Source organism: Salvia hispanica, chromosome 2 (genome assembly GCF_023119035.1).
Source record: "Salvia hispanica cultivar TCC Black 2014 chromosome 2, UniMelb_Shisp_WGS_1.0, whole genome shotgun sequence".
In the NCBI taxonomy this organism is placed as follows: Eukaryota; Viridiplantae; Streptophyta; class Magnoliopsida; order Lamiales; family Lamiaceae; genus Salvia; species Salvia hispanica.
Window position 1 is genome coordinate 789,135 of NC_062966.1, and position 25,550 is coordinate 814,684.

At 34.2% G+C, this 25,550-nt stretch overlaps 4 protein-coding genes across 4 annotated transcripts in view; all 4 read right to left on the bottom strand.

The window, feature by feature from the left end:
* Positions 1–1,043: 1,043 nt before the first annotated feature.
* LOC125205086 (ankyrin repeat-containing protein BDA1-like) lies at positions 1,044–2,344 on the bottom strand. The gene is made up of 2 exons (XM_048103902.1): positions 1,723–2,344; positions 1,044–1,322 (listed from the first exon to the last, which is right to left on the bottom strand). The coding sequence occupies exons 1-2, from the start codon at positions 2,290–2,292 to the stop codon at positions 1,044–1,046; spliced, it is 849 nt and encodes a 282-aa protein (XP_047959859.1). The 5' UTR covers positions 2,293–2,344.
* An 8,418-nt stretch (positions 2,345–10,762) lies between these two features.
* Positions 10,763–11,518, bottom strand: LOC125205087. The gene has a single exon (XM_048103903.1). The coding sequence runs from the start codon at positions 11,516–11,518 to the stop codon at positions 10,763–10,765; it is 756 nt and encodes a 251-aa protein (XP_047959860.1).
* Positions 11,519–13,763: 2,245 nt separating this feature from the next.
* Positions 13,764–15,960, bottom strand: LOC125208107 (ankyrin repeat-containing protein BDA1-like). Its single transcript, XM_048107664.1, has 2 exons — positions 15,388–15,960; positions 13,764–14,654 (listed from the first exon to the last, which is right to left on the bottom strand). Exons 1-2 carry the CDS (start codon positions 15,946–15,948, stop codon positions 14,376–14,378), a joined length of 840 nt encoding a protein of 279 aa, XP_047963621.1. The 5' UTR covers positions 15,949–15,960; the 3' UTR covers positions 13,764–14,375.
* Positions 15,961–18,688: 2,728 nt separating this feature from the next.
* LOC125205088 (ankyrin repeat-containing protein At2g01680-like) overlaps positions 18,689–25,550 on the bottom strand; it is a 36,666-nt gene continuing 29,804 nt past the window's right edge. Inside the window, exon 2 of the mRNA XM_048103904.1 lies at positions 18,689–19,526. Within this exon, the coding sequence (XP_047959861.1) occupies positions 18,837–19,526 (690 nt within the window). The 3' untranslated portion in view covers positions 18,689–18,836. The remainder of the gene's footprint in view (positions 19,527–25,550) is intronic.

Sequence of the window (25,550 nt, forward strand, 5' to 3'; positions counted from 1 at the left end):
TTAGTGTTCTCCAAAAGTTTTGTGAAATAAAATTCCAAAAATGGTATAAATGGTTGGAGTAAAATTATTTTTTGAGTGACATCTAAAAATAAAATTTAGTTGGTAAATGTTTAAGATGCTAATGAACCTTGTTTTTAGTATCAGCTATGCATCGATATTTACTCAAAAAATCTAACGAATGATTCACAAAAAAGTTGAATGAGAATAATCTTGATATGGTGATTTCGAAAATAGTTATCATCCGATGTATAATAAAAATTGTAGACACATTACGTGTAAATTAAATATTTAATATTATTTTTTTTTGAAAAAATCAGGCTTATTTAATTTTTCCGATTCGCACCGATTAGTACATTTACCTATAACACAAATACTTGGACTCTTTTATTCAAGAAATAAGAAAACAATAAAACAAATATGTCGGTTCAACAACTGCGTCATGGGAAAGAACCGAAAAGAAAACCCACTAATTAACACACACCTTAACATATATTTCAAGCCTACTTTTACGAACTAAATTCCCACATCGGTTGTGAGAACAACTGATGTTGGGTATATAGATTAAATGAGCTTTCTCTCCTAACAGACTAGTCTTTTGAGATGAGTTCTCCTGTTTGGTCCGTATCACCTCCGGCAGCTACGCAAAGCTGCAGGGCGGCCCGACCTTCTTGACAAGTCTTTTCACTCTCTTCCCATCTCTCATGGAGCTAATGATTATGATAAATATAATGGATACCAAGAACACAGAGCCTGATATGGCAACAACATACCTCGAACCCAAACCCATCCATGTTGGGATTTGTCATGATCAAGGAAATCCCATAAGTCACTCCAATAGACGCCATCGACACCAGCATCGATATCGTGGCACAGAGCACGAAGATCCACTGGTCCGATGGAGCCGGTGGTGGCAAGGAACAAGATTGCCACGAGAGACGAAATGAATGCCACGATGTTGACTTGAATGAACTGTTTGTATAAATCTTTCTCTTTGAGAGCCATGACTGCATGCCCGGCAGAAGTACATTTCGACCGGTCTTCTTCTATCGGTGCTTGTTTGCTTGCCATACGCCGCCTGGGGGGCTGACGGCCGCCTGGAACGCCATGGTCGCGATCAGGACCGCTGCCACCATCGTCATCTCAGCGAACCGAGGCAGGTTTAGGGCTATTAACCGATTAGAATACTTTTTCAGGATTGATTTCATTTCGGAATATGTACTTGTGTCTTCAAAGCTCTCGTTCAAGATATTGAGGGCGGTTTTGCCACCGGAATTCTTTGTCAACCTCCCTAGTTTGCCACTTTCATCCAAGTATACTACAACCTGAAATAGTTTAATAGGATCATTTTTTCAATAAATTGTCCTACTTAATAAGTTGGACCTAATCACTTTAAGGGAAAATTGTCAGAAAAATAGGTATGTTTTGGTAAAATTTTGGTACGTTATGCAACTTTAAAAATCAGTTAGAAAAGAATAAATTTTGGATTTGATCACAAATATCCCACGATGAAAAACTAGCAGTTTACGTGTAATATGTAGCAGTTGATATTTTTCAATTAAAAGATGTTTTCTGTATGAGCAGACAACATCGTTTAACTCATCGATAGTGATGTCAGGTATGGTTTCTCGGCCCTCATATTGGATACAATTTCACTAAAAAAATGCCAAAAGATAATTGCAAACAAAGGATTCTTAAAGTTGCACAATTAATAAATTAAATTACCTCAAGTTGATTAGTCCTGACAGCAAAATGCAACAATGTCTCTCCATTATCATCCTCTGCACTCACTAGGTCTTTGTCTCCCAGTTTATCCACCAAAACCATCAACGTCCCAAGCTGACGATGTTTCACGCACAAGTGCAGCACAGTCTGTCCGCGATGCAGCCTTTCCGCGGCCGCAAAGGAGTCCTGCCTTAGCATCTCCTCCAACACCGCCACATTCCCTTTCACGGCCGCGACATGAAGCGGGTTCATATCTTGGCCGTCTCGCCACCAGCACATCTCCGGGGCTATGGCTAGCAGCCTCTTTGCGATCCCCACGATCCCTATTGCGGCCGCGAGGTGGAGAGACGACGAGCCCTTGGAGTCGAGCTCGAGAGCGAGCTCCGGCTTGATCTTCAGCACCTCTTCCACGATGCCTTCTTGCCCCTGATTTATTGCAATGTGCAACACGTTTTTCAGACATGAGGTTAATGAAACTACATCAAGAAGGTGTTGATTTGTTTGGAGGAGTTGTTTCAGTGTTGTTACATCTCCAATTGTTGCAGCATCGTACATTTCCTTTTCTGCCATTTTTTTTTCAATTCACTCTTTTTTTTCCCACACAAGTTAGCTTGAGGAGTTGTTTAAGTGAGGTGTGAATTCATCTAATTACACTGACACACACATATATATAGTGCACAAACTCTTGTAAGATAGAACTAGGAAATGTTAAAGAAAGACCATTAAAGTCTATATGTTAAGATTGACTGAAGAAAAGTTTTTTAAGTCTAAAACATGACAAGGATCCATTGAATCTATACATGTTATAAATAGTTACAAATGGTGCACACAAGGACAACGTTCATGAAGCAACGGGGGAAACCGCAGGCGATATGCACTATAGAATTGTTCGTAGAGATATTAGATAACCATTTAAGTTAATTACAACATTTTATGTGACAATAATACTAATTTTATTACTTAATTACCTTTTTTTGGGTAATTACCGACGATATCCATCGGTGGGCCCAGTGACTATTACTCGCGTTGATTTGTAGGCATCCAAATGGATGGAACAGCCGACACAAGGATTTAAAGCTGCTCTATACCCAAAGGAAAAACTGCTTTTAATTCAATTAGTCCGTTGGATAAGCTCGAGTAGGGTTAAAACATTTCTACCGAACCAAATTCAACTTGGTGAGTCCACATTCAATTAGCCGGGCCCTAAATAGATCATACTCAGAACTCTATGAGCTGACACGACTAGGTATTAAGATGTACTCCCTCCGTTCCTTGTTAATATAGACATTTCTTTTCGGCAAGAAGTTTAAGAATAGTGTATTAAATGGATAGTGAATAAAGTAAGACAAAATAAAGTAGAGAGAGTTTTTTACTTTTTTACCAAAAATAGAAATGACTCAATTATCTTGGAACTTCCCAAAATAGAAAAATGACTTTAATAACATGGAACAAAGAGAGTAACATAATGATGCGATAAGAATGACTGAACTATGAGAGACACCGTAATTCCTTGAAACAAAATCAATACTTATTATAAAATCAAAATCGGAGTCAAAACAAAGATATCCGCTAGTTATAAACGTTTCGAAAACCCTAGAAGCTAAAAAAGGAAATTAAAAAAAAAAACTAAGAAATTAAAAATAAATTCCAAAACAGTAAATTGTCTTTTTCGCTCCCTAAATGATATCAGATGGCCAAAATCCATCGTACATCGTTGCGACAATGATGCAATGATGTCAATTTCTATGCTCAATTTGCAAGCACCATGCAAATTTCAAGTCATTTTGATACAGATCATTATTGACACTTTTCATTGTCGCCGACGTCTAATGTTGGAAGTTGGAACTGCATCACATGACATCACAAATAGTATGCAAAGACTAATTATCGCAGAAACATTATTATATTGAAAATGAATTCTCAAAAATATAAAGTTATTAGGAGAAGAGATTCTATTTGATTTCTTCTATATATAATATGCATATTTGCACACACTTGCAAGTGCATCAAACTACTCTAGGCAAAGTTTATAACAGGACCTATTACCGTAGATACAAAAGAAGATTCTGCCTGATTTCCAATTTCGCAAGGATATGACTATATTCAAAAGAGGATGCTCAAGTTATTCAAGAAAAGGACAAAAAAACCAATCTAAATAAACAAAATATACATACAATAAAGATTGCAGAAACAAGTTGAGATAAACTTACAATATTTGGGTAAAAGCTGATATTACAACTTGTAATATTATTATTAATCGATCAAATCATTGTACAAATTGCATGGCTGCTTTCCACACCAGAATTAGACAAACCAGATCTGCACAAGCCGCCATGCTTAACTCACTATGAATACACACAAAGAATTTCCAAGAAATTCAAAATAACAAAGTATAGAAATTATATGAAATATGTATATCACATTGAAAGAAATAAAATACACCTAGGCCATGTTTGGTTGACGGGAATGTAAAGTTGGCAAGGAAAATGATTCCTGGGAAAATGAATCCCGGGAATATGATTCCTAGTAACTTTACTTTCCTGTGTTTGGAAAATATCAAGATTTTAAATTTATATTTAATTTAAACACCAAACTAAAAATATAATTATTATTTTTTATTTATAAAAAAGAATAATAATATAAAATTCTTAATAAACTATTAATTACAAATAATAATAATTATATTATTATATTTATTACTCCCTCCGTCCCACTTTAGGAGTCCCGGTTTACCATTTTGGGGTGTCCCACTTTAGGAGTCCCGGTTGAAATATTCCATAAATGGTATTAGGCCCCACATTCCACTAACCTTTTCCCACTCACATTTTATTATAAAACTAATATAAATAGGTAGGACTCACATTCCACTATCTTTTTTCACCAACTTTCCTTTACATTTCTTAAAACTCGTGCCGAACTCAACCGAGACTCCTAAAGTGGGACGGAGGGAGTATTACAATGGATAGTTTAAATATGAATTATTTATCATAATATAAAATAATACATATAATTATAGTTTGAAATATTATACTCATTTATAATAATAATAATAATAATAATAATAATAATAATAATAATAATAATAATTATTATTATTAGTATTATAATTATAATATTTAAGGATGTTATAAGTGAATAAATTTAATAACTGAAAATTACACTATAACTTTATTGATTAATTATTAATTTATAAAAAAAAAAAATTATTTATCATACGATTTATATTATATAATTATATTTAAATTATTTAATAAATTATTAATTATTATTATGAATTATTATAAAATAAGTTATAATTATGATAATTTTAATCATAGTTATTTATTTTCTAAAATTAAGTAGTATGATTTCTATTTTTAAATTATTTTTAAAATATTCTAAATAATAATAATAATAATAATAATAATAATAATAATAAAAAAACTATACTATATTGCATTATATATATAAGAATCCTAAAATTGGGAAAAAGAATAACTAAGAAAAGCTAGGATTCAGAATCCTGGAAAATTGTACTAACTTTTCTTGTTCTCGAATTCTGATTACTTTCCTAGTTTGATTAAAAACTGAAACAAACACTGAAATTTAAAATTTAAGGAATCAGATTACTTTCCCAGACAGAATCTTGACAACCAAACATGGCCCTAAGGTAATGTTATGGGCCAAGTACTCATCAATAAAATACACCTAATGTAATAATAATAATAATAATAATAATAATAATAATAATAATAATAATAATAATTATTATTATTATTATTATTATGTTAAATATAATAAATAATTTTATTCTCAAATACATTACGGATATTATGTTGGGGGAGCATTAAGGTCCTATTGCCCCCTTAGTGTCTATTTCCTTCTTAATATCAACCATTAGATTGATGGAATGGACGGACAAGATTAAAAGGAGATGATTGGTTCCGCGTTGCATTATTTGATATCCGTTGTGCATTATAGGGGTATACCTGTAAACACACATCTAATTTCACACGTTTCAGAACTGCTGGTCCGCTAATTAAGCGGTATTTTTGGAGAAACTGATTCACATACCATTCCCACTCTCTCTCTCTCTCTCCCTCTCTCACACACACACACACACACACACACTCCAGACGTCTCCCATCAAAATCTTCTCCCCAAATTTCAACCCCATTCAAAACCCTAGCAGCCGGAAAACTCGTTTCTCTCCGTCGATAAATCAACCGCACACGGTGTTTCACAGTCGAAACCTCACTCCCTTCGCGCGCGACCATCAAGTCGACAATAAGGTAGGGTTTAAATGCTTCAATTTTTCGTAATACCCACTCTTAATCGGTGATTATCACCACCGATTAACAACCTAATCGTCGATTCAATGTTTTCTCCCAAACAAGATCAAGTTTTTCGTACTTGTTTCGGTCGAGATTTTCGTAAATCGTAAAATCGTATTCATTGTTGTTAGGGTTCTGTCCATTATTGAAGTATGTAGTTAATGACCGGTTTACAATTGTGTATTGGGCGATTTGGGAGAGAAAATTATATCCGATTTGATTTTTTGTTTGTCTCACAGATCTAGGATGACGAAACGAGGCAGGCCTTTCAAAAGCCAACCGGCCAACCCAGACTGCCGATGAGCAATTTTGACAGCCTAATATGCCTGTAATTGAGTGAATGTTGTATCTATTCGTGCATTGTTTGATGCAATGTTTACATTATTTTAGGAATTGTTGTGCATTTTATTTTGTTTGAAGCTACATAAATCAGTTGGATAAAAAGCCTGTAAATGAGTGAACGTTGTTATCATTTGTGCATTATTTGCATTTATTTGTTCAGTATTGTAGGGGGATGTTTTAACAAATTTGTGCATTATTTGATCTGTACATTTATGGATTCGTATACATTCTGGTTTCTGGTTGGGTGACTATTATATTATTTCGTGCATCATTTGACGGAATGTATACATTATTTTAAAATGTTTTGTGCATTATGTTCTTGATGGAAGCTACATTCATCTGTTTGATATCTTGCCTATAAATGAGTGAATTTTGTATTCATTTGTGCATTATTTGTTGCCATTTGTACATTATAGTAGGGAGTGGTGTACAAAAGTTTTTTGGGAGTTTAATTTTCATTTGTGAATTATTTGCTGCTATATGTACATTATTGTAGGGAGCGGTGTACGTTATGATTTTAGATTTAATACAGATACTTCTGATTTTAAAAAGGTCAATGGTTGAGAGAATGTAATATTCATCAATGCATTATTTGAACAACTTTGCACATTATACAGTTAGTGTTGTGCATTAATGCGATATATTACTGATTTTTGGACAGCAGCGAAGAAGCCAAGGTTAGATATTGACGAAGCAGTGGATGATGTTCTTCCACTTGCAATTGCGCAAAAAATCAGGGAGATATTGGTTGTACATCAAAGGGACGAGGCTAGTACCTCTCATGAAGATGCAGAGAAGAGGAAGCCGAGTAATGGATTTTATTTACTCAGTAATGGACGATTTGTGTCCTGTAATGTATATGTTTCTGAGATGTTTTTCCTCTGATTTTATGAGTAGTTTTAACTTATAGACATAATATGAAAATATTTCAATTTAATGGATTTTATTTACTTAGTAATGGATGATTTGTGTCTTGTAGTGTATATGTTTATGAGACGTTTTTATTGTGATTTTATGAGTAGTTTTAATTGATAAACATAATATACAAATATTTCAGTGTAATGGATTTTATTTACCCAATAATGGACGATTTGTGTCCTGTAGTAATGGACGATCTGTACATTATCCACTGATCTGTGCATATTATTAGATACTATGTGTACATTATTTATTGTATCAGATCTTAAACGCATTAAAATAAAATTTAATTCATGTTGTGGTGCTATAACCTAGCTCCATGGGTTGCTAAACCCAAGGGGAATGATTCAAACTCTCTGCCATTTGTGATGGTTCCGTTTGTGATTGGGTACTACAACCTAGCCCGAGGAATGCTAAACCCAAAGGGCATAAATTCAATATCCTTTCAACATTATTCTATTCCATCTGTACATTATACACTGATCCGTGCACATTATTAGAGACTATTGGTACATTATTTACTGTACCAAATCTTAAACGCATTAAAAAATAAAATTTAATTCATGTGGTGGTGCTATAGCGCCCTATGGGTTGCTAAACCCAAGGGGGATGATTCAAACTCTCTGCCCTTTGTGATGGTTCCGTTTGTGAGTGGGTGCTACAACCTAGCCCCATGGATTGCTAAACCCAATGGAGAATGGATTTAACTTCTGTCACATATTAAACCCATTACAATGTACATTATTCAAAGCTGGCATATACATTATACAACTATAATCGTACATTAATACTTTCTACATTATACACTTAATATAATACATTACTTATCGAAAATTTACAAGGTGTAACTGATGAAAAGAAAACACGAAAAATCTATAAGCAATGGATGATTTCATGAAAATAAAACGACAATTGATGCAAAATAAAACTTAATACAAGAACGAACTAATCATAAACTGATACAAAAAACCATAGATCTCAACCGTTGGGCGAAGAGATCGGAATGCAATTTTGGATGAATTGAAAATCGGTGTTGTGATTGAATCTCTCCACCACTCTACTCGCTCTCTCAATCCTCCTCTCTTCAGGCGTCGTGAATGAATACTCCAACAATTTTGTTTTATGACGAAAACCCTAAACACCTGACGTCTTCAATTGAAAAAAGACGACAACAATTTCTTGATGAAGTCTTCAATGGAGAAAAAACGATGAGGGGGAGAAGAAAAAAGAAGAAAAAACGATGAGAATAAAAAAGAAGAAAAAACGATGAGGGAGAGAAGAAAACATAAGAAGAGCGTGTAATCTGTAGAAAAAGAATCGTGATATTTGCTAGGGAGATAATCAAGGAACTTACCATAACTAATTGATTTGTGTATACCAACAAAACCCTTTTCGATTTTTTAAAATATTTTAATTAAACACAAGTGGCACTATTTTTAGCCATTAGATCTTCAAATTGTGGGGCTGAGATTGAGAAGGAAAAAGAACAATATAAAAAGGATATGAATACATCCCTATTATGTTGACATTAAAAAAAATGAAAAAGTTAAGGACATTTTTTATTGTTAAAGAATTGGAATATCTGAGGAACTAAGGAATCTAATAACTTATGTGTGGCCCAATAATAGAGTTGATAATGTTTGAGGAAAAATGCCTGAGATTTATTTATGTTAAAAATTATAATTTCAAATTATATATATGGCATTTTTAAATACATTCCGGATATTATGTTCAATTAATGGTATTACTCAATGCAAAACCATTTTCCAAAGGTTGATTCTTTATATAACCCACTTTCCTTTCCCTTTTGTGTAGACTTATTTAATTCTAGTATATATAAAATAAAATAGAAATAAATATAGATTTAGTTTACACACATATATAGGCTATAGCCATTAAATTGAATTGTTAAAAAAAATAATATCTTCCCACTATCACTTTACTGGATATGTTATTGATCCATTCTTTTTCTCGACGGGGCCTAGGCCCATAAGGCCCATAAGGCCCATTATTTAAGGCAGTGTTACTAGATTGCAATAGAGCCCAAACACAAAAAAAGAAAGATGAATAAACAATTCGAGATATAAGAATCAACTCCGACACTCTCTTTCTCAAGTAAAATGAGTAATTTGAACAATAAATGCATGTGATTAATGGTTTTCAATTTTGTATTCAACATGCCTTGTAATTAACGAGAGATTTCGAAAAATGGGTTAATTTCACTGACCTTTCAAAATCTAAGATTCAATTCGCTGACCTTTCGATATATGAGATCGAGGCATGCGAATTTTTCATAACAAAGGATTTTTGGTTTTTTCACTTCTTTTATTCCTTTTTCTTATTATTTCCTTCTTAATATTTATAAATGGACCAAACTACCCAATAATATTTTACTCCCCAACTCCAATACCTTCGGTTTCATTCCTCTCGTATTGTTTTGACGAGTGAAATGGAAAGTTGAGCACTGAAAGAGGGCATGCCGAGTGCGATCGCAGCCATAAATCAATGCACCGCACTCACGCAGCTTCCAGTAGCCGTTGCTGCCGCGTATGTGGTTTTGGCATATGGAACAGTAGTGCTCAGTTCTCTGATCTTTCGTGAAATACGGTAGCCGTCGGCATCTGCTCCTCTTTGGCGGAAATTTCTCAAGGAATAATCCCATGTTTGTTAATATAAAGCTCTGTTTTATTAATTTTTTCGTGTTGAAATGAAGCCTAATTGAGATTGCTTGTATATAATGGTGAGGGCATTGGACTAAGATTGTGACAAACTAGAATTAATTCGAAGGTAAAACTAAAATGGTGATTTTGGGAATGGGAGATGATCAAATAGAGGTATGTGTTTAGTCAAATATGACTGATTTTTCTTCGCAATTTGAGAGTTAAACAGACAGCCATCATGGAAATTGACTGTTTTAAATAAAATGACCTTTTTCAGAATTAGAGAAATTTCAGATTAATTTGAGGTATCAAAATTGGGATGAAAATATTATAGGGTAGTTTGGTCAGTTTAAAAATATTGTGAATAAAATAATAAGAAAAGAGTATAATTTTTTTAAAAAATAAATCCCTTATTCTGAAAAATTAGCAAGTCACGGTCTCATATTTCGAAAGGTCGGTGAAATTAATCTTTTTTTTCTGAAATTTCTCGTAATTAACACTGTATGATAGTATACTATAATAAAATATTAGTAAAATGTAATGTAATAGTTGGACGGAGGAAGTAACAATTAATAATGACATATGCTCCATGTTATATGCATTAAAATAATTATCTCGATATTCTTTCAGTACCATATCACACTAGTTTATCGCACTAAAGTTGGGAGACATTTTAGGCTTAAACTCTCCAACTGTTCACGATAAGTAATTCAGTAGTACTACATTTTTTTTATCGTAGTTGTAATATTTCTATATTTCTTCAACGGCAGGGGAAAGAACCGAAAAGAAAACCCAGCGACTCCATAACTACACAAAGTTGCAGTTGGGCCCCGCAGCCTTCTTAACAAATCGTTTGACTCTTCCGGTCCCACTTCTGCAAGAGCTAACAACAATGATAAAACACATGACTCCAGCGAACACACCGACTGATATGGCAACAGAGTATCTCCATCCAAAGTTTGCCATGTTAGGGTTGGTCATGATCAACGAAAATCCATAAGTCACTCCGATAGACGCCATCGACACCAGCATCGAAATGAGGGCGAGCAGCGCGAACAGCCACTGGTCCGACGAGCCGGTGGTGGCGAGGAACAAGATTGCCACGAGAGACGAAATGAATGACACAATGTTAGACTGAATAAACTGTTTGTATCTACCGGGATCTTTATATGCCATCACTGCTTGGCCGGCTCTGTATATTGTTCGGTCGGTTGCTTCGTCTTTCTTGTCGTCTTGCCATACGCCGCCAGGGGGGCTGACAGCCGCCTGGAAGGCCATGGTCGCTATCAGGACGGCCGCCACCATCGTCATCTCTGCGAAGATGGGCAAGTCTAGGGCTATTGGCCGACTAGAAAATCTTTTCAGGATTGTTTTCATTCTTGGATACGTGCTAGCGTTTCGAAGGCTTTCGTTCAAGATATCGAGTGCTGTTTTGCCACTAGAATTCTTTGTCAGCCTCTCTACTATGACACTTCCCTTCAAGTATTCTAGAACCTGAAATAGGATAATTTCATTAGTTGGACTGGTGGACGCAGAAATTGTACAATGAGGGTTCCAAACCATGTAACACAAGAAAAATGATGGATTCGAAATCAGGCCAGAAGGTTTTGTGTGTTGGTTAGTGTAGAAGTGATTGTAGAACAAACTTGAAACCGACGAGAATTGACTGGGATTGGAATTGCAAGATTGAAAATGTAATTCTATTTACTGATTGTTGAGAACGGAAGAAAAACGATTACAATAAACTCCAAACAAACTTGTATTTAAACCTATCACAAAACTAATTGATATGTGCATCCAACGGTTCAGATTGAAAGCTCCAAACTTAAAATCTAATCTGACGGTTGCTGAAAGAGCTGATTGAGAGATCAGCTGTGATCAGCTGCTTCTTCTAATCATGCAGCTGAGCCATCAATTCCTTACAGTTAGTTGTTATTAATATAAGTTATAACACAGATAATAGATAAATGAATTGAAAATTCTAAAATATACTACTTTAGAATTTAGTGAAATATGCTTATATTTTATTTAAATTTTCAAATCTTAAATTAGGTTTTTAACACGATATTATTCATCGTAACTTACTCTCTTATATGTTATATTATTTGTCATTTTTTATGTTTCATAATAGCAGTACTCAATCATATTTGAATTTTTGTTTTATCATATGATTAAAATCTTTCATTGTTATATTAAAAAAGTATACATATACTACTAATTTTAATATTTATCTTTTAGTCTGATTAGCCCGTTGGGCAAAACATAAATTTTCAGAATAAGTGTTACAACATTTCAACCCAATCAAGCCCACATTCAATTAGTCAGCCCCCATATAAAAGGAATCGACATCCCTAGCTCCAAGTATACCTAATATTAAATCACAAATAAATATGTAAAGAAATATTACCGCACAAATATCACTAGCTCCAAGGCCTAGCTGATGTAATAATACCGCAGAATTATTACATCACAAATCGGAGTATTATATATTGAAAAGGAATATCAAACAAAAGTTATTAGGATGAAAGATTCTATTTGATACCTTCTATACGTCCAAGTCCAAGTTATTTGAATTGTATTCCAATTTGAATTGTCTCAAATTACTTGAATAATTTAATTTCTGTTTTTGGCAAAAAATTAAAACAACTAATTGCATCTACTTTATTTTCTCATCTTTGTCTTACAATATTTTATTTTACTTTATTTAACTCACGAAATACAACTTTTTAAAATTTTTGCCGAAAAGAAACACCTCTAATAAAATGGAACGGATGGAGTTCATGACAAGCATATTTGCACACACTTAAATGCATAAACCTACTCTATTAATGGCAGATATAGAAGAAGATTCTGCCTAATTTCCAATTTCTCAAGGATCGACAGGACCATAGGACCCTAGGAGACTATTCAAAAGAGGATGTTCAATTTATTCAAGAAACGGACAAAAAACAAAACAACCAAATAAACAAAATTATAATCTGTTATCTGTATATGTGGGCAAGATGATATTACAACTTGTAATATTATTAATGATCGATCAAATCATTGTGCAAGTTGTATGGCGTCTTTCCACATCAGAATTAGACAAACCAGAGCCGCCATGTTTAACCCTTAACTCACTCTCTACGAATGCACATTAATGTGAAAATGAATGAGATAATATTTAGAGACAACCAATTGGAAATTTCCCTTAAATTTATATTAAAGGAAAATAGATATATATTATGGGACGGACGAGGTGGGGTCGCGCGGGCTAGGGCGGCGCCACCGTCAGCCTGCAAGTACCATAAAATTCATTAAATTTATCTTTTGAGCTGATGTTACCTCACGTATGTGCTCCGACCCCACAAGTTCCATCTCTTGGATACGTTACATAAACATATAAAGAAATATTATGCTACATATTTTATATGAACCTAGTATGTATGCTTTTCCATGGCCTTATTTATTTGGTTAATTGCCTTAAGATTTTGAAGTTTAGTACTACCTCTGTTCCATAATAGATGACATACTTGGGGATTGACACGAGATTTTAAATGATGTTATAGAGAAAAAATAGTATATTTATATTAACTAATGTGATAGAGAACTTTTTCTAAAAAAGGAAATGTTATATTTTTGTGGAACAAACTAAAAGAAAAGTGTGACATCTATTATGGGAGGGAGGGAGTACACTGATAGTTGTCGTGCTATATATATCACACTGGTATATCAATCAACAAAAGATTTAGATCGTGTCGTTTGATGAATGACGCGATAGGCATTAGTAGAATGCCTGGACTCAATATTCAAATAAATTTAAAAAACATGACGAAAATATTTCTTATTAAACTTTAGAAATACAAATTACAAGCATGCTTGCTTTTAGCATCTTTGGTAACAACACATTTTCTTACCATACCACATTACAAACATATCAGTACGACAAAAGCATTACGGGGAAGAATAAAAAAGAAAACCCACTACTCAGCAATAACACGTACACAATCCAATATTCAAGTACTCGACCCTGCATATATAAACTCGAATATCTAGAGTGATTCTAAGGTCTCCTTGGTCCTCTTGACAAGTCTTTTCTTCATTCCCTTAGAGCCGAAAACACAGATTGCCACTATGGCCGGAACGAATATGCCCATTGTTATATAAACAACGTTGTTAAATCCAAATCCCACCATATTAGGATTGGTCATGACAAAGGAAGCTCCATAAGTAATCGCGATGGCCCCCATCGACACCCACTCTGCAAGCAACGCGAGCTTCACGAATTTTGCATGGTCCGACCCGCCAGCTGTGGAGAGCAACAAGATGGCGATGGTAGACGCAATGAACGACACAATGTTGGCAATGACGAAGTTTTTGTATGTCTTGGGATGTTTAGTAGCCATGACGGCAAAGCCAGCTTTGACATGCCTTCCCGTCTCTACATCGACTGTGTCAGCTTGCCACACGCCGCCGGGGGGCTGACGGCCGCTTGGAACGCCATGGTTGCTATCAGGACGGCCGCGACCATCGTCATCTCGCTGTACCTCTGAAAGTTTTGGAATATGGAAAGATTGGAAAAATTTTCAAGGATATTTTTCATTTTTTTGTATGCACTTGGGTCCCAATAGTTCTCCTCAACAATATCCAGTGCTGTTTTGCCATTGGAATTCTTTGTCAGCTTTTCTAGTCTGAAACTTCTCTTCAAGTATTCTACAATCTGAAATAGTTTAATAGGGTAATTTGACTAATTTCATTAGTTAGACAAATTGGTAATAAAGTCACAAAATTTGGTCAATTTCATTAGTACTACTATTATTTTGTAATGCAAAATTTGTTTTGCGTGAAAGAAGTACTATAATCTATATTTCGTATTCAAAATATTACAAGAAGAATTTTTCTTACTGATTTATACTCCCTTCGTCCCACTCAAGATGGCCACATTCTTAAGTGACACGAGATTTTAGGAAGTGTTGTTAAGTGGAATAAAGTAGAGAGAAAAAAAAGTAGTTGAATATTTTAATGAGGGAAGATGAGAGAGGAGGTTGTTTCTAAAATTGGAAAGTGGTCATTTTGATTGGGACAAATAAAAAAGGAAAGGTGGTCATCTTGAATGGGACGGGGGAAGTACTATTTAAAATAGATTTTTAACAAAATTAAAAAATAAAAATTGACAAGGCTATATCCGCCGCTAAAGTGTTGACTCACTTCAGATACGTCTAATACGAACAATATGGAGTAATTAAATTTCAATGTTTTCTGACCGGTTTTAAATTTGCAGGATATGCAAAAATCTGACCAAAGTTTTGAGTGTCATCAGATGCGATATCACTAAAAATAAAGCCCATGGGACAACTATATTATAGTATTCCATATTTTTTGTATCAATTTCAACAAAATTATAGGACGCGCCATAATTTGACCAAATTTTATGATTTATTCCGACTAAGTACCTCAAGTTGATTAGCCCTCGCAGCAAAATGCAACAACGTCTCTCCATCATCATCCTTTGCACACACTAGGTCTCTCAACTTATCCACCAAAACCGTCAACGTCCCAAGCTGATGATGTTTCACGCACAGGTGCAACACTGTCTGTCCGCGATGCAGCCTCACCGTGGCCGGAAGGGTGTCCAGCTGAAGCATCTCCTCCAACACCGCCTCATTCCCCTTCACGGCCGCGACATGAAGCGGGTTCATATCTTGGCCGTCTCGCCACCAGCACATCTCCGGGGCTATCACGAGCAATCTCTTCGCGATCACCACGTTTCCTCTTGCAGCTGCGAGGTGGAGGGAAGACGAGTTCTTGGAGTCGAGCTCGAGAGCGAGGTCCGGGTTGATCTTCAGCACCTCTTCCACAATGCTCTCTTTTCCATGCTTTATGGCAATGTGCAACACATTTTTGAGACATGGGAATGAGACTACATCAAGAAGATGTTGATTTGTTTGGAGGAGTTGTTGGATTGCTGTTACATCTCCAATTCTTGCAGCATCATACAGTTTCTTTTCTGCCATTCTTTTTTTTTTTTTGCATACAAGTTAGCTAGCTAGTGATGTGTGAATTCATCTTACACTTACACACACATATATACAGTGTACAAGCTCTCTCTCTCTTGTAATAAGGAACTAGAAAATGTTTAAGAAAGACCACTCAAGTCTAATAAAGAACTAGAAAATGTTAAAGAAAGACCACTCAATTCTAATAAAGAACTAGAAAATGTTAAAGAAAGACCACTCAATTCTAATAAAGAACTAGAAAATGTTAAAGAAAGACCACTCAAGTCAATATGTTAAGACTGAATGAAGAAAAGTTTTTAAGTCTCAAACATAACAAGGATCCATGGAATCTAATAAAGAACTAGAAAATGTTAAAGAAAGACCACTCAAGTCTATATGTTAAGACTGATTGAAGAAAAGTTTTTAAGTCTCAAACATAACAAGGATCCATGGAATCTATAAATTTTATAAATAGTTACAAATGGTGGAAACCACAGGAGTACGAAAACAATAAAATATTCACTCTAGAATTGTTTGTAGAGAGATTGGATAACCATTTACAACATTTACGTTTCCATAATACTAATTTTTATACTTACCTTTTAGTTCAACTAGTTTGTTGGAAAAGCTCGAAACCTTTTTCTAGAATTAGGGGTTAAACATTTCTACCGAATCAAATTCAAACTCGGTTTGTCCACATTCAATTATAGAACGGACTTAGAACTCGATGAGCTGACCCGCCTAGCTCTTAATTAAGGTGTAACATAACATTACAAATAGTATGCAAACACATATGTGTATAGCAGAAATATACACTAATTATATCGAATAGGAATTCTCAAATATATGGGTTCCACTAGTGTGCTAACTAATTTACAGTAATAACTAATAACTTTCAATTTAGTGTATTAAAATTATCAACACAAAGACATAATTATATCAATACAACATGTAAATTTTAAATATCAACACAAAGACATAAATTTATCAACACAAGAAGATTGATAAATTTATGTCTTTGTGTTAATATTTTTAACATACAAAATTGATATTAGTTATTAGTTGTTACTGTAACTTAAATAGTATTTGATCACACATCTATGTAACTTAAATAGTATTTGATCACACATCTATATAGTTATAAGGAAGAGAGATTCTATTTGATCTCTTCTATATATATAAGCATATTTGCACATGCTTGCAAACAGGACCTATATATTATACTCCTTCCGTTCCCTCATAGTTGAGGCGAAACTTTTCGACACGGAGTTTAAGAAATGAATGTTGAGTCTGTTAAATAAATAGATAAAAAAGTAAGAAAGAGAAAAAGGTAGAGAGAATAAAGTAAAAAAGTGAATAAAGTAGAGAGAATAAAGTAAGAGAGAGTAAAGTAAGAAAGAGAAAAAAGTTACTCCCTCCGTTCCCTCATAGTTGAGGCGGAACTTTTCGGCATGGAGTTTAAGAAATGAATGTTGAGTGTGTTAAATAAATAGATAAAAAGGTAAGAAAGAGAAAAAGGTAGAGAGAATAAAGTAAAAAGTGAATAAAGTAGAGAGAATAAAGTAAGAGAGAGTAAAGTAAGAAAGAGGAAAAAGTTATTCCCTCCGTCCCATAAAAGTTGAGACAAAATTTTTGGACACGGAGATTAAAAATTTATATTAAATAAATAGGAGAGATGAAAAAAGTAGGAAAAATAAGAGAGAGTAAAGTAAATGATGGAATAAAGTAAGAGTGATTAGATGTTTTGTCTTTAGTTAAAAAAAGGAAATGACTCAACTTTTTGGGACGGACTAAAAAGGAATACGACTCAACTTTTATGGGACGGAGGGAGTACTATAAATGGAAATGACTCAACTATGAGGGAACTTCCCAAAATGGAAAAATGACTCAACTATGAAGGAACGGAGGGAGTACTATATATGGAAATGACTCAACTATGAGGAAATTTCCCGAAATGGAAAAATGACTCAACTATGAAGGAATGGAGGGAATACTCCTTCTAAATTATTCTCCCTCTATTTTATTCTTGAGTAAAGGCCAAAATTGGTCCTGAACATATGATCATTTGATGTTTTTGGTCATAAACATTATCTTTTAGATTTTTTTTGGTCCTGCACATATGAAAATTTGATCATTTTGGTTCTCCGTCAATATTTCCGTTAAAAACTAACGGTCAACGGGTTTAATCCCTAATTATTTTTATAAATATTCTTTTAAAATTAGAATTAAATAATATGCTTAGGGAGTGTTTCACTTCAATTAAATAATATGTTTATGGTTCTTATTTGGAGGGTTTCGCTTCAATTTCTATCTTCTTCCTTCCTCTCATCTTTCATCTTTTTCATCTATTTTTATTCATATCAAAATTCTAATCTACAGAACTTCAAATTCTCCATTCATTCAAGAATTCTAAAATCGAAATTCATCTTCAAAATACCTAACATAATCAAGAATCCAACAAAATCGAAGAATCCGAAAATTGAAAAACCCAACAAAAATGGGAGAACCTCAAATCTGCAAACCAAACAATAAATGCATATGATTAGTGGTTTTCAATTTTGTAAACATGCAAACACGGTACACCTGTACGATATACTCCATTAAGAGTTACACTTACGTTTCTGCACTCATTTTATAAAAATATACTAATAAATAGTTAAAGTGGAGAAATTGTAAAGTAAGTGATAAAATAATGGATGAATTTTTTTATAAAACAAGTGCATAAACTAACAATGCAGAATACTTGGACTATTTGAACTAAGCAACAAAAAGAAATACTACTTTCTTATTACAATTGATAAAAAAAATCACATACCTAACAATATGGTTTTCATTCTACAAAACAAACATGTGGGAAAGAAAACACACCAACACACAATCCAATCCAAACTATTGTAGGCGAATTGCTACACAAAGTTGCAGGAGGCCGGGCCAGCAGCCTTCTTAACAAATCTTTTCACTCTTCCCGTCCCACTTCTGAAAGAGCTTACAACAAAGATAAAAAACATGGCTCCTGCGAACACACACACTGATATGACGACAGAGTTTCTCCATCCAAATTCTTTCATGTTAGGATTCGTCAAGATCAACGACAATCCATACGTTACTCCGATCGATGCCATCGACACCAACATAGAAAAGGTCGCGAGCACGGGGAAAATCCACTGGTCCGAGGAGCCGGTGGTGGCAAGGAACAAGATTGCGACGAGAGACGACATGAATGACACGATGTTAACTTGAATGAACTGTATGTATTTACGGGGCTCTTCAGTAGCCATTACTGCCTGCCCGGCTTTCTGTATTATTTCGCCCGTCGTTGAATTGGTCTTGGTTTCTTGCCACACGCCGCCAGGGGGGCTGACGGCCGCCTGGAACGCCATGGTCGCTATCAGGACCGCTGCCACCATCGTCATCTCCGCGAACTGAGGCAGGCTTACGGCTATTGGCCGACTATTAAATCTTTTCAGGATTGTTTTCATTTCGGTGTATGTACTTGCGTTTCGAAAGCTGTCGTTCAAGACATCCAGTGCTGTTTTGCCACCGGAATTCTTTGTCAGCCTCAGTCCTCTCACACTTCCATTCAAGTAATCTAAAACCTGAAATAGGATCATTTCATTAGTCATATATGGTCCGTGCAAAATGTTTTCAAATCAAACGAACGTTGTTTTCTGTATAAATAGACTATTATAAATCATTTAACTCATCGATAGTGATTTCTCTGCTGTTATATCAGATACAAGTTCACTTCAAAAATTGTCCGAAAGATATAATCGCAAACAAATGATTCTTAGGGTCCGTTCAGTATACGAAATTGGAATTGAATTGGAATTAGACTTATAAGGAATTGAATTTAAACGAATATAATTCAATTCCAAATCCTTTGTTCGGTAAACTGATATAATTGACTGAAGTTGAATTCAAAGAAATTATGCAATGTGTGTTGTGTGTGTGCAGGTGTGTATATATGTGTGTGTGTAAAAGTGTGTGTGCAGGTCATAGGTGTGTGTGTATGCAGGTGTGCAGGTTATAGTTGCCGAACATACTAAAATTTAGTTGAACCTCGTAAATTTTCTAATTAATTAATAAAATTACCTCAAGTTGATTAGTCCTGACAGCAAAATGCAACAATGTCTCTCCATCATCATCCTTGGCATTCACTAGGTCTCCTCCGTCTCCCAGTTCCTCCAGCAAAACCTTCAACGTCCCAAGCTGACGATGTTTCACGCACAAGTGCAGCACAGTCTGTCCGCGATCCAGCCTCGCCAGGGCCGCAAAGGAATCCTGCCTTAGCATCTCCTCCAGCACCGCCTCATTCCCTTTGGCGGCCGCAACATGAAGCGGGTTCATATCATGGCTGTCTCGCCACCAGCACATCTCAGGGGCTATCTCCATTAATCTTTTCGCAATTCCCGCGTTCCCTCTTGCGGCCGCGAGGTGGAGAGACGACGAGTTGTTGGAGTCGAGCTCGAGAGCGAGCTCCGGGATGATCTACAGCACCTCTGCCACGACGCTCTCGTGTCCCTTCTTTATTGCAATGTGTAACACGTTTTTCAGACATGAGGTGAATGAGACTACATCAAGAAGGTGTTGATTTGTTTGGAGGAGTTGTTTCAGTGTTGCTACATCTCCAATTGTTGCAGCTTCGTATAGTTTCTTTTCTGCCATTCTTTGCCTTTTTTTTAACATATACAAGTTAGCTAGCTAGTGATGGGTGAATCATCTCACACTTACACACACACACATATATATACACATATATATAGTGTAAAAGCTCTTGTAAGAAAGAACTAGGAAATGTTAAAGAAAGACCATTTAAGTCTTTATATATGTTTAAATAGTTACAAATGGTGCCCATTTGATCTCTTCTATATATTATATGCATATTTGCACACACTTGCAAACGCAGCAAACTACTCTAGGCCTATTAAACGAAGATTCTGCCTAATTTCCAATTTCTTAAGGATAGTACTATATTCAAAAGAGGATGCTCAAGTTATTCAAGAAAAAGGATCAAGTATATATATAATAAAGAGAGCAGAAACAAGTTGAGATAAACATCAATATTTGGGCAAAAGCTGATATTACAACTTGTAATATTATTATTAATCGATCAGATTGACAGATCATTGTACAAATTGCATGGCGGCTTTTACACCAGAATTAGACAAACCACACCTTCATAAGCCCAGAAAATATTCAGTGGTCTAGATATACCACATGGCATGATAACATGGTATATCCTTTTAATTAAAAATTGACAAATAGGAGTAGTAGAAATATAGAAATTAAGCTATATAAGGTATCTAGTTCTTATAAATATAAAATTTTTAGAAATTCTTATAAATATCTAGTTCTTAAAATCTTATCAAATTATAATATAAACTATTAATATACATATATATATATATAATAATATATTTCATTTTTTCATTATCTATTCACATTATTGTAAGACTAATTTATATAAGTATTTTTTTATTTTATGTAACGTAAAATAAAATTATATAAATATTTTAGTTTCATGCTTATAGTACTAAAATACTAGTAGTAGTATATTTTTATTTGTAATTTTTTTCGTATATAAATATAAAATGAAAAAATAGTAAACTTAAGTTATTGTATTGTGATTCTTTGAGATACGTGCAATACTAATTAGTTTTTTTTTTTTAATTTTGTGTAATGATTAAATAAAATTATATAAATATTTTTAATTCTGTACCTATAGTACTAACATGATTAACTACGATTTAGTTATCATTATATTTTTATTTTATATTTTTTATCATGTATAGATACAAATGAAAAAATAGTAAATTTAAGTTAAAGTATTGTGATTTTTGAGATACATATAATACGTTCATATATATGTACTCCATAAAATAAAATAAAAGAGAGAGAATAGTCTAATCAAATTTTAAATAAATCACAAACAATGACGTGAATAGATAATGAAAAATAGATGAAATATATTTTTAATATATGTATATTAAAAGTTTATATTGTAATTTGATAAGTTTTTAAGTTTTTAAATTTTTAAATTTTATTCTATTTATAAGAACAGATACCTTATATAGCTTAATTTCTATATTTCTACTATTCCTATTTGTCAACTTTTAATTAGTGGGACACACCATGTCATTATGCCATGTGATGTGTCTAGACTATTGAATATTTTCTCACATAAGCCGCCTTGCTTAATTCACTCTATGAATTCACACAAAGAATGTGAAAGTAAATGAGATACAGTCACACAATATTTAGAGACAACCAATTGGCATTTTTCCCTTTAATAATTTTATAAAATATCATTAAATGTAAATACTGCTAAATTTAGTTAAACATAATTAAAGTTACCTAATAAAGTTTTTATTTAAAAGTTAAAGTATGCTAAACTTTTCCTTGTATGGGAAATCAAATTGTGCCTGCATAGTTTTATTTATTTATTTATTATTATTATTATTATTATTATTATTATTATTATTATTATTATTTATTATTATTATTATTATTATTTATGTTTAAAATTTTAATTTCAAATCATATATGATATGAAATTTTTAAACACATTCCGGATATTATGTTCAATGGTACTATTACTCAATGCAAAACCATTTTCCAAAGGTTGATTCTTTAAATTACCCAGTTTCTTTTTCCCTTCTGTGTTTGACAATATTTAGTTCAATATAGACATAGAAATACAGGGTTGCGCTAGCGTACTAACTAATTTATAGTAATAACTAATAACTTTCAATTCAGTGTATTAAAATTATCAACACAAAGACATAATTATATCAATACAACATGTAAATTTAAATATCAATACAAAGATATAAGTTTATCAACACAAGAATATTGATAAATTTATATATTTGTATTGATATTTTTAACATACTAAATTGATGTTAGTTATTAGTTCTTATTATAACTTAGTTAGTATTTATGACAAGCCTATAAATAAATATAGATTTTGTTCACACCTACATATAGGCTATAGCCAATAATTATAATTCTCAAAAAATAATATCTACACACTATCACTTACTGGAAATGTTATGGGCCTAGGCCCATTATTCAAGGCAGTGTTACTAGATTGCAATAGAGCCCAAACACACAAAAGAAAGATAAAAAACAATTTTCAAGAGTTTGTTAGGTTCTATAGACAAAATAATCTATGATTGAGTTAGTGAAATTATTTTAGTTAGAGGAAGGTGACTATGACTAGTTATCACATGAGTTTAGAATTCAATTGTGAAATTTAATCCTATAAATCAGTACATATTTAATTTTAATATATAATCTCGCAAACTGAATACCCTCCTAATTCCTAATGTATTTATGTATAATCATGCAAACCGTTCATGATAAGTAATCTATTTTTTTATATCTAGGTTGTAAATATTTGTTTATTTCTTCTAAAAAATGTGTAAGAGGGAGTATTTTAGTAAAGGCGCAGTCACATTCCCCACACAATCAAAAAAACTAAAAAACAAAAACAATATTAAAACTAAGGAATAAGGTTACATACCACTACTTAAAAAGCAACATTTCGGTTCAACAAATGCATCATGGGAAAGAACCGAAAAGAAAACCCACTAATCAATAATAACACACAATCCAACATAAGCTACGTATATAAGTCTTGAGAGTTATACTTAGACAGTGTCACAGTTGGGCCTGACCTTCTTGACAAGTCTTTGCCCAATTCCCCCACCATTACTTCTAGAGCCAAAGAGAAAGATCACACATATGACTGGAACGAATATAGAGGTCGTTATATAAACAATGTTTTCAAATCCGAACTTGACCATGTCTGGATTGGTCATGACCAAGGAAGCTCCATAAGTAACTGCGATAGCCGCCATCGACACCCACTCCAAATACGTCGCGATCGTCACGAAAATCCACTGGTCCGATGCCCCGGCTGTGGAGAGCAACAAGATTGCGATGACAGACGAAATGAACGACACGAGGTTGGCACGAATGAAATTCGCGTATGTCTTGGGATGTTGACGAGCCATGACGGCTTGGCCGGTATAGTATATTGTTGTGTTGGTCGCTTTATCGATTTTGTCCTCATCTTGCCACACGCCGCCTGGGGGGCTCACGGCCGCTTGGAACGCCATGGTCGCTATCAGGACGGCGGCGACCATCGTCATCTCGGTGTACCTTGGCAAGTTCTGGAATATGGACTGATTAGAAAAACTTTGGAGGTTCTTTTCATTTTTGGGTATGTTGTTTCGTCTCGAACGCTCTCGTTCAAGATATCCAGTGCTGTTTTGCCACTCGAATTCGCCATCAGCTTCTCTAGTTTGCAATTTTCCTTCAAGTATTCTAAAATCTGAAATATTTCGATACGGTATAATTTCATTAGTAAATGTCTGGTCCGTCCCACAACTCAAAAAATCAGCTAAACAAACAATAAATTATAGCATAACTTTATTTGCAACTATGCCACGGCAAAATATCAAGGTCACCTACATAATATGTATTTTATGAAGTGGTGCATTGGTCTCTCGAATTAATGATGCGACTGCGTATGTGCTAAGCATGAACAAAATTTGTAATGAAAAATTTGTTTCTAGTGGAGACTGTATAACATATACTACCTTTGTCCACAGAAAATAGACAAAATTGTGAATAACACGGGTTTTTTAATGGCAGTTGGTAAAGTTAGAGAGATGAAAGGAAAATGTTGTGGAAGTAATATTGTGGAATCCACATTTAGAATAATGTATATGGTTATTATTTATTTAAATTTCATGTTTTTTTAAAGCAGAAACGGCCAAACTTTATGTGTTATTCCGTTGTATAGTTCTCACAATTCAAAGTACCTCAAGTTGATTATCCATCACAGCAAAATGCAACAATGTCTCCCCATCATCATCCCTTGCACCCACTAAGTGTCCCAACTCCTTCACCAAAACCATCAACGTCCCAAGCTGACGATGTTTCACGCACAAGTGCAGCACAGTCTGTCCGCGATGCAGCCTGGCCGCGGCCGCAAGGGAATCCTGCCTTAGCATCTCCTCCAACACCGCCTCATTCCCCTTCACGGCCGCGACATGAAGCGGGTTCATATCTTGGCCGTCTCGCCACCAGCACATCTCCGGGGCTATCACGAGCAATCTCTTCATGATCCCCACGTTCCCTCTTGCGGCCGCGAGGTGGAGAGACGACGAGCTCTTGGAGTCGAGCTCGAGAGCGAGGTCCGGGTTGATCTTCAGCACCTCTTCCACAATGCTCTCTTTTCCATGCTTTATGGCAATGTGCAACACATTTTTGAGACATGGGAATGAGACTACATCAAGAAGATGTTGATTTGTTTGGAGCAATTGTTGGAGTGTTGCTAAATCTCCAATTGTTGCAGCATCATAGAGTTTCTTTTCTGCCATTCTTTTTCAATTCACTCTTTTTTCTTTACATACAAGTTAGGTAGTGATGTGTGAATGCATCTTACATCTACACACGCACATATATATAGTGTACAAGCTCTTGTAAGAAAGAACTAGGAAATGTTAAAGAGAGATCATTTAAGTCTTTCTATATTTTTAAGATTGACTGAAGAAAAGTTTTTTAAGTCTCAAACATAACAAGGATCCATTGAATCTATAAATGTTATA

Coding starts and splice junctions, on each gene's coding strand:
- LOC125205087 (XM_048103903.1), bottom strand. CDS start 11,518: ATGGTTTGGAACCCTCATTGTACAATTTCTGCGTCCACCAGTCCAACT.
- LOC125205086 (XM_048103902.1), bottom strand. CDS start 2,292: ATGGCAGAAAAGGAAATGTACGATGCTGCAACAATTGGAGATGTAACA. Junction 1,323..1,722: donor TCAGGACTAATCAACTTGAG/GTAATTTAATTT, acceptor AAACTATTTCAG/GTTGTAGTATACTTGGATGA.
- LOC125208107 (XM_048107664.1), bottom strand. CDS start 15,948: ATGGCAGAAAAGAAACTGTATGATGCTGCAAGAATTGGAGATGTAACA. Junction 14,655..15,387: donor CGAGGGCTAATCAACTTGAG/GTACTTAGTCGG, acceptor AAACTATTTCAG/ATTGTAGAATACTTGAAGAG.